This window comes from Cornus florida, unplaced genomic scaffold, assembly GCF_030987335.1.
Source record: "Cornus florida cultivar Cherokee Brave unplaced genomic scaffold, ASM3098733v1 CherokeeBrave_3.0.0_Hap2_Chr08, whole genome shotgun sequence".
Taxonomy (NCBI): domain Eukaryota; kingdom Viridiplantae; phylum Streptophyta; class Magnoliopsida; order Cornales; family Cornaceae; genus Cornus; species Cornus florida.
In genome coordinates this window covers 17,469,943-17,478,274 of record NW_026775578.1, presented here as the reverse complement: position 1 = coordinate 17,478,274, position 8,332 = coordinate 17,469,943, and the positions used below count along the sequence as shown (strand labels likewise).

General features: G+C 36.6%; 1 protein-coding gene across 1 annotated transcript; it reads right to left on the bottom strand.

Moving 5' to 3' along the window:
* Positions 1-299: 299 nt before the first annotated feature.
* On the bottom strand, positions 300-7,816 carry LOC132269797 (protein ROS1A-like). Its single transcript, XM_059771038.1, has 15 exons — positions 7,378-7,816; positions 5,111-6,916; positions 4,834-4,924; positions 3,872-4,736; positions 3,701-3,780; positions 3,473-3,557; positions 3,287-3,378; positions 3,140-3,208; positions 2,985-3,021; positions 2,797-2,879; positions 2,254-2,703; positions 1,983-2,019; positions 1,829-1,886; positions 919-957; positions 300-454 (listed from the first exon to the last, which is right to left on the bottom strand). Exons 1-15 carry the CDS (start codon positions 7,814-7,816, stop codon positions 300-302), a joined length of 4,386 nt encoding a protein of 1,461 aa, XP_059627021.1.
* Positions 7,817-8,332: the final 516 nt, after the last annotated feature.

Below are 8,332 nucleotides of genomic sequence, written 5' to 3'. Positions count from 1 at the left end.
ACAAATAAAATATCATTACTCAGGCTAAAAAGAAGTGTGTAGCTGACACTAAATAAATGAATAAAAAGAATCTCAAAAACGAAACAACTTCACAAAACCAAAGCAAAGCAAAAACATTTCAGTCTTCCAAAAGCAATCGCTGTACTCTCTCCCTCCCATGGATGCCTTCTTCAACTATCTATATGTTTTTTTCCCCATATATAAAACACGTAAATCAATGAGGCCCCTCTCTGTTGTGAATTTACTACGTATCATATGTCACAGCAAGTAAAGAGTATGTGAACAACATTTGTGAGACACTATGGATTAGCAGTACTACTATCTCTTGTTTTCCTTGATTTCCTTGTTTTCTTTGTCTTCCTCTTTGCTACCTCAGATGCCGATATGTGAAATTTACGAGGAATTGGTGTGGGATACCGAGTCTTTCTGTTGAATCCTCTCACACAAATAAATCCTGCAGTTTATTAGAATACACAAATTCAACAACAAATCCGATACTGAAAGCCATATTATTCTTTTGTGCATGCTCTTGACATAAAGCGGTAGTGTGTGCTTAAGATTTGCAGCTCACGTAGAGCTTAGACTTTGAGGCATAGGCCTCAACTGCTGAACCTTAAGGGTATTCACCAATTTTTCATCACTGTTAAAAGAAATATGAAATTTTCGATTTGATATCCAGAGATAAAGTTTTCTGCTTAATGCAATCATTCTCTAATACGCTTGATCTAATTAATTAGAAATATATTAATACTAAAATAAACAATTTGCTTGTAGGAGGTTTTTGCCAGTTTGTGCGGATGAGTGTGTACATATTTTGTGTGTTCTATTAACAGTAATCCCAACTGGATTTATAAATTCCAAGTCTTTTTCCATGGTAAATATTATTGCTATTAAATATAGTAAATTCTTGTTTCTTACCTTTCGCAAAGATCTCCTGAACCGTTCTCGCTCCAAATTCTGGATTACACAAATAGCATTTTGTAAGCAAGTTTCTATAACTTCATATAATTAACAAGGATTATATGAGTCAAAAAGTTGTAATGTTTTGACCTTTCAATATACCGCTAGCTGAATTTCCACAACCTAAAGGTCGCAAGTTTAGATCCTCTAACCATTTTTTGGGAACATCAATTGGTTCTAGAGTGGATTCATCATCAGCAAACACCTGCAGAAATATATATATATATATATATATATATATATATATCAGTAATACACCCTAATCTGAAATTCTAATGATTCTAAACCACGGTGAACGATAAAAGAGTTTGTAAAAGCGTACTATTAAAAGTGATTTTACCTCATTAACCTGAAAGTATGTTCCGTTGAGTGGAAAGCTCCCTCTTGTTGCTGTTCGACATGGTATCTGTCATACATTGTGGTGTGTGTCAACTCTCTATTGTAGTTTAGAATATTAAATTACAGCAGCAACAATCAGCATATTTAGGTAGGTCGTTTTCCTCACCAAAATTGTTCCGGGAACTGTTTGAGAATCTTGTTCTGGTCCCATGGAGTAACATTGTTTGGGTGGTTCGGAAGGATCTTCATTTTCTCCTAATAGTAGACATTCCAAATGAATTTGAATATTATTAAAAAAAAATAGAGAAAGATAGATTGTTCATTTGGCTAAAAAATCGAATCTACTGCAATTTGAGAGTACCTATAATTAGTGTAAATTTAAAATTTAAAAATTAAAGAACTAGAAAACCATCACCAACATGCCCACATATTGAATTGAACATCATTTGCTCTTTGTAGTTTGGGACTGGTTTATAATTATTGGACTATTATTAACTTCCATATCATGTTTTCATTGTTAATTTTGTACCTGGTGTCCATACAGCAAGAAGGTACGGACTTGGATCATCAGGATCCCGCTTCTCTAGCTGTAGAAGTAAAATATTCAAAAAGTGGATAAAAACAAAATATGCGAATGCAAATAAGCCATAGAAATATGGTGGTGACTGGGTGAGGTATCTTACCCCTTCCAAAAGGACGTGGTCATCCGGAATCGTATAGCTGCATTATAATGGAAAACAATTAGCACACCATACTGAGAGTTTAATTCACTGCTGCATCTATGAAATATGGAGTATTAATATGTAAAACTTCTTAACCATTAGTTACCGGGAAAAAATAAATAAATAAATAAAAAACCCTACTCTATTTAACTTGTCCAAGTTTTCCTATGGGCACAAGTTTATACAATAATTTCTTAACTCTATGAAGAGAAGATGGAAAGTAATTACTTACACATTGTGCAATGTCTTTAATCGGGCAATATACTTCATTATTTTAGGCGCAGGCATCGAAGCAGCTTCTGAACTTAGAAGAACCAAAGCTTTTGACATATCTTCTTCTGAGATTGGAATATTGTTCTTCTCTATATAGTCCATTAAATTGCTTTTAAACTCTTCTTCATTTAAGTTGACCGTAGGTATTTTGTCATCGGACTCCGTGAACAAATCTTCAATGTCTCCAATGTCCCTTTCAAGTGTTTCGGTATCTACAGGCCCTGGAGAATCTGGCATTTCAATGATAGGTTCACAATCATTGCTTTGGTATCTTGAGTCCGGTAAGTTCTCCTCGGGGAGGGACCCCGTTATTGGTGTAATGCCCACAACAGGGTTTGGAGCATATGCATCTGGAACCCCTGGATTTCCTCTACCTGTCTCCTGTAGCCCTGGCAGGGCAAGCCTAGAACTGCATTTAGAATATTATAAGTTACCATTTTAGTTATGTTCCTATGCATTTAGTGTCAATTTAAGAAAATTGAGCAGCAAAGATGATTCAAACCTTGCAAATGCACTCGCAAAGTGTTTGCACTCTCCCCTCATTGGACATGCATGGCAATTTGGATTTTTTTTTGTGCAAAAAATCTGCATAATCTCGAACATGTGGCCAATATTAGTGTTTTCTTTCTATAATTTAAATTGAGAGAATTATGATTTGTTAACAAATTCTAAAGGAAAGTGATAGCTTACCTTCCCAAAAGTAATCATCTGATAATGTAGTTCGTATCTGTAAATAGGTCACATGTTAACAACAGAAAAGATTAGTGGTTATATTAATCTAAGTAAACTATAAGAGTACGAACAGATCCTTCAAGTTATTATTGTTAGTAAAACTCAGGAATTACAGTTTTAGTCGATCAAGTTTGCACAGCCGCGGCCATAGATACTTTTGAACCGCGTCCAACATAGGGTACCTAAACAGGAACAACATCAAGATTTTTTATTTGATAGGAAATTCCAGTGGTGTTGATCAATTGGTATATAATACTTACTGCTCTAGGAGATGTATCTGTAAATCACCGGGAAGTGGTTGCAGAGGGACCCAGCCTAGACGCACTGCTACCCGACAGACATTTGTGTCCACCTTAATGAAACCACAAACATGCAGCAGTTAAGAGTAAGGTTAAAAACTTTATGAAGCTATTAAGTGATCATCTTTTTCAATATAATAATCTTACTGGGAAGGCATGGTGACGAAGTGACAAAAGCCGTATACACTCCACGCTTTTCAAACCCAGACCTTCAATACTCAACAAGTAATCCCTACACCACGTTTAATTTGGAAAATAAATATAATAATAATAATAAATTTGCAATGATAGAAAATAGATATTAGTTATATTCAGCTATTTGTTAATGTTCGTATATGAAAACTGTGATTACATATTGAACTTTAGTTGGCTTACTTTGCTTTCTGTGATGGTACATTTCTTAGCCACTCAAGGTTGAGACTTCCATGATCTCTAGCCACTCGATCAAGAAACTCCTGCCAAAAAAAAATTTTGAATAGCAAATCTCAGCTACCATTAACAATTTTCACATTTAAACTTTCATTTTCTTGATGCAGAATTGTGTACCTTGATTCGAACTGCAAGAACATTGTTCATTCCACGGTCCAAAATGGTCTGAGCGACCACTTCAACTGGTGCTTTCCTGACTGCCTCCCAGTCCAATGAATCCATCGCATCACCAGTAGGAGTAGGTTCTCTACTGCTGGAATAGGTTTTCCTTAGATCATCCCAGTTAATTGGGTTTTCTTGCTTCTCCGCAACCTTGGATTTCTTTGTTCTCAAGGTTGTTTCAGGCTGCAAGATCATTTTATTGTTTCCTTGACGATTGTTGCTAGAGTGTAAGATTTTTTCTTTCCCGACTTCTGTTTGGAAGCTACTTTCACCGGGCAATTGGCACTTGTCTAATGATGCATATGTGTCCCCCGTCTCCTTCATATTTATGTTTTCAAAGCCTCCCAAGAGCCCTGGAGAATCAATCTCCATATTAGAAGGGGCAAGGGGAACTTTGGAACCAGGCAAATGGCCTGATACATATGCACCTTCCAAGTCAAATACATTGTCTGATAAGCTTAATCCTTTCTTTTGATTCTCCATCCGATTTCCATCATCAATTCCAGTCCCATCACACGAGTGTTTGTCAAGTTTGCAACAAGAAGTTTCATTATTGGAGGGCATGAATGTGGCTGACAGATTTCCACCGGTTAAAGAATCAAAATTCTGAATTGCAGATTTATCTTTGACAACTTTGTTAACCTCTCCTTCACCAGAAATTGGTCTCGTCGTGCCTATAGTCTCTTTGCTCTGTCTTAGAGAAGGTGACTGCTTGCCATTTTCATTCCATGTTTCCTCAGCTGCTTCTTGTAGATTGCATACTGTGTGATTACTCGTAGATCGAAGAGGAAATCGAGCAGCAAGACTCATGAAAGCGGAACTGGAGTAAAAAAAATAAACTCAGTAACAAAATCATCCCCGACCATATTATTGACATTAATTAGCTAGTATAAATTAACTTAGAAAGTTTTGTTTACCTTGAAAGATGGTCCGACACATTTTGAGTCAGGAAAACTCCTACCACCGAGTCCACAACTGAACCTTTCCATTGTGAGAACTTCCTATTCCCTGTAGAGTTCGTAGAGTTCATTTGCTGTTAGTAATGTGCATGCGAAGCATACACTCCTATTTAGGATTACTTTCCTTTTCTGATTGGATATTTGATATTTCAGCCAGCTAAAAATAAATAACAATAACAAAAATTTTAAAAAAATGATTGCAGCTGTATTTCAAATCATTCCATTTCTTTATTACCTTGGATATGATTCAAGCGGTTAATAAATGAGTCCACCCGTCCACGAAATACTTCTCTCTGTTTTTCCCACCATTTCTTCTTATCCTTGTCATGCTCTTCTTCTTCATGAGAGCCATCATTATCTGTCAGCAGTTTCCATACCCTCATTGACTCTGCATCAAGATCAACTTTGGGCTGTGATTTGCGTTTCTTAAGGGGAACTAGAGCTCCCGACTGCTCACGCGGAACTAGAGCTCCTGACTGCTCACGCTCAGGATGTGTGTTTTGCTGATGAACTACAAGTTGGCAGCATTGTGCATTTTGCTGATGAACTACAAGTTGGCGGTATGGTGCATTTTGATGATCAACTACAAGTTGGCGGCATGGTGCATTTTGATGATGAACTACAAGTTGGCGGCATCCTTCATCATTGATACAAACATCCTTTAGTCTTCGAGTAATATCATCAATATTATTTCCATACTCTAACCCGGTATGGGTTGGAGTGGCCAACTCTAGTCTCTGAATCAATCTTTTTGTAGTGACCAAATCTAGTCTCTGAACCTTCTTCTTTTTAGGGGTGACCTTTGGAGCTGGTCTTTGAACCACTGAACTTTTAACCTCTGACCTAGTGACCGACTCTGGTCCCTGGACTAGAACCATAGAATGGTGAACTTCTGAACTTTTAACCTCTGACCTAGTGACCGACTGTGAACTTGGAGTGTCCAACCCTAATCTCTGAACAATATCCACAGGGCTTTCATGAGAAGTCACCATATTATTCTGTCCTTCCACCGGTTGTTCATTTTTGCCAATTTCAACAATATTATCCTGTACTTCCATTCGGATATTGTCAATTCCTTTTAGCCTGTGCGATCTTCTCTGTTTATATTTAGACTTTACTGCTGGGATTAACGAGAATATACACCAAAAAGATTCGGGATCACTAAATGCTTGTGTTCTTTGAAATTGTGTTGGTAAAAATTTTACAAAACCACGTCTTCGGACAGTAATTCCTTCACCCCAATGCAATATAGACTTTTCTATCTCCATCCTTCTTTTCTTGAAAATTCTTGGAAAATTTGGTCCAATTAATTTGCTATTTCTTTCACATTTGTTGGCTTGGAATACCCTACGATACACTAGTAGAGAATTCTGTTCAGTAATAACATTTCTCTTTGTCGAATCATTATTTTGTCTCCCATGAGCTTCTAATATAAAATTGAGAACTCGCCTGCATGACTTTGGAGCATGAATTGCTTCTGCACACTTTGCAGAATGTTCAAGAGGATTCTGATCAATAGCTTCTGCAATCTTTGCATCATGTTGAAGAGGATTCTGATCAACTGCTTCTGCAGTCTTTGCATCATCAATTGCTGGTTCCTTTGCATCATGTTCAGGAGGATTCTGATCAATTGCGGCTTCCTTTGCGGAATGTTCAAGAGGATTAGCATGTTCTTTCCCAGGAGTGACAGATACTTTGAGATTTTTCTTCCTTGCATTATTGCTCTTCTTCAAAGTGGCACGCTTTGGTGTTGGCTGTTTTGGAGTTTTTGGAGTTTTAGGAGTTGGAGTTGAAGATGCTGGCTTATGAGATTTTGGGGCCTTTCTTGCTTTGCCTTCAACTGCTATCTTAGGCCAATATTTTTTCCTTTTTGGTCTCTGTGTTGACTTTTTGTTCGAGTCTATATCACTGTGGTGTCTCTTTCTGTGAGTTGGAGTGGACTGTGAGTTCTCACCTTCACGCTGCATTTCATCCTTTCCTTCTTCTTGATCAGCTCTATTATCTATTTCATCCTTTCCTCCTTCTTGATCAGCTCTATCATCTACACACAACATTCAGACACTAGCATGAATTTCATACTCCAAAAGGGAATAATATTTGAAATCATTGTCATTAAAAATTAAATGAACCAAACCAAAACCAATTTGGAAAGCTTGATCAATTCGGTTATATATGTGTGTGTATATATGAGTATGGCAAGTTTTATTTGGGATTTTTTGGAAATTATCTGTTACCAATTCTAGAAGGTACATAATGAAAAAGTATACAATACCCAAACAGTCAACTATAAATAGAATTTAGTCATAGAAAAAAAGGAAGAAATAAAAATTATTGTATACTATGAATGAGAAAATCTAACTTTATTATATGAAAGCTAATTATAATAGATATATATATATATATATATATATATAATTATAATTTGATTTGGTCCTTTTGAACTTCAAACTAAATCATGGTGGGATTCAGAAAAAAAAAAAAAAAAAAAAAAAAATGACTTACCCTTTTGTATTGGTGGGTGGTTGGCGTAAGTATGATCTCCAAACAATGAGCTTTGATTGTTGTTATTTGCAATGCCGCCATCATCAAACGCAGATTCTGAAATTAGTTGAGTGTTGTTTGCCAGAACCATTAGCTCCATAAAAGTAAGCTCGTCCCAATTACACAATTTCGGACCATCTATGCTTGAATTCCCACACACAATTCCCTCCTCTTCCGGTACTGTACCTTGTTTGGCGGCCAATGCACTAGTGTACAAACCTCTGTTTGTGTCCATGGAAGTCACAGCATTGAAAACCACAGGCTGAACCCAATTCCCGGCAGCCCTGTCACCGGAAATCGGCTCCGGCGGCCGAGAGAGATAGAACTTTTGTGGTGTTACTGGTGTCCAAACACCCTGTTTCTCTAACACCCTTTCCATTGAATTACCAAGTTCTTCCATCTGTTTTCATTCCTCTTCCAAACGAAACTATAAACCCAAGAAAAGGAGAGGGGGAACGAAGCGTCAAAGAGAGAAGGGTAAATCAAAGAGAGAAACGGAAAAGAAGGGTGGGGTTTAGAGCAGAGGTAGTTAAAGCATAGTAAATCACGTCAATAATAAGAGATTAAGACTCAATACAAACCAAACACTCCAGAATCCTAGTTACACACAACTTCAAAATTATACCTAATAAACCTAAAACAAACCTAATCCCACATTAATTAACAACGGCTATACAAAATTACTCCAATCACAATCCCGTTAAACATAATATAAAAAATTGGTTTTCAATAAATTAAAAATATATATATTCTATGAATAATAATAATAAACTATTTACAGGTCTTTGAGCTTTTTATTCTCTCCATACCTCTCTTTGTGTTCCTTTCCTTCCTTAATCTTAATCGCCAATGCCTCCTCTTCTGAGTAGAGAGAGGAGAGACAAAGAATGAAATAAAAAACACTTAAAAGGTTATT

Excerpts from the sequence above, each read along its gene's own strand:
- LOC132269797 (XM_059771038.1), bottom strand. The coding sequence starts at position 7,816 with ATGGAAGAACTTGGTAATTCAATGGAAAGGGTGTTAGAGAAACAGGGT. Across the intron at positions 6,917-7,377 it reads CCACCCACCAATACAAAAGG|ATGATAGAGCTGATCAAGAA; the intron begins GTAAGTCATTTT and ends TGTTGTGTGTAG. Across the intron at positions 2,020-2,253 it reads TTAAAGACATTGCACAATGT|CTATACGATTCCGGATGACC; the intron begins GTAAGTAATTAC and ends ATTATAATGCAG.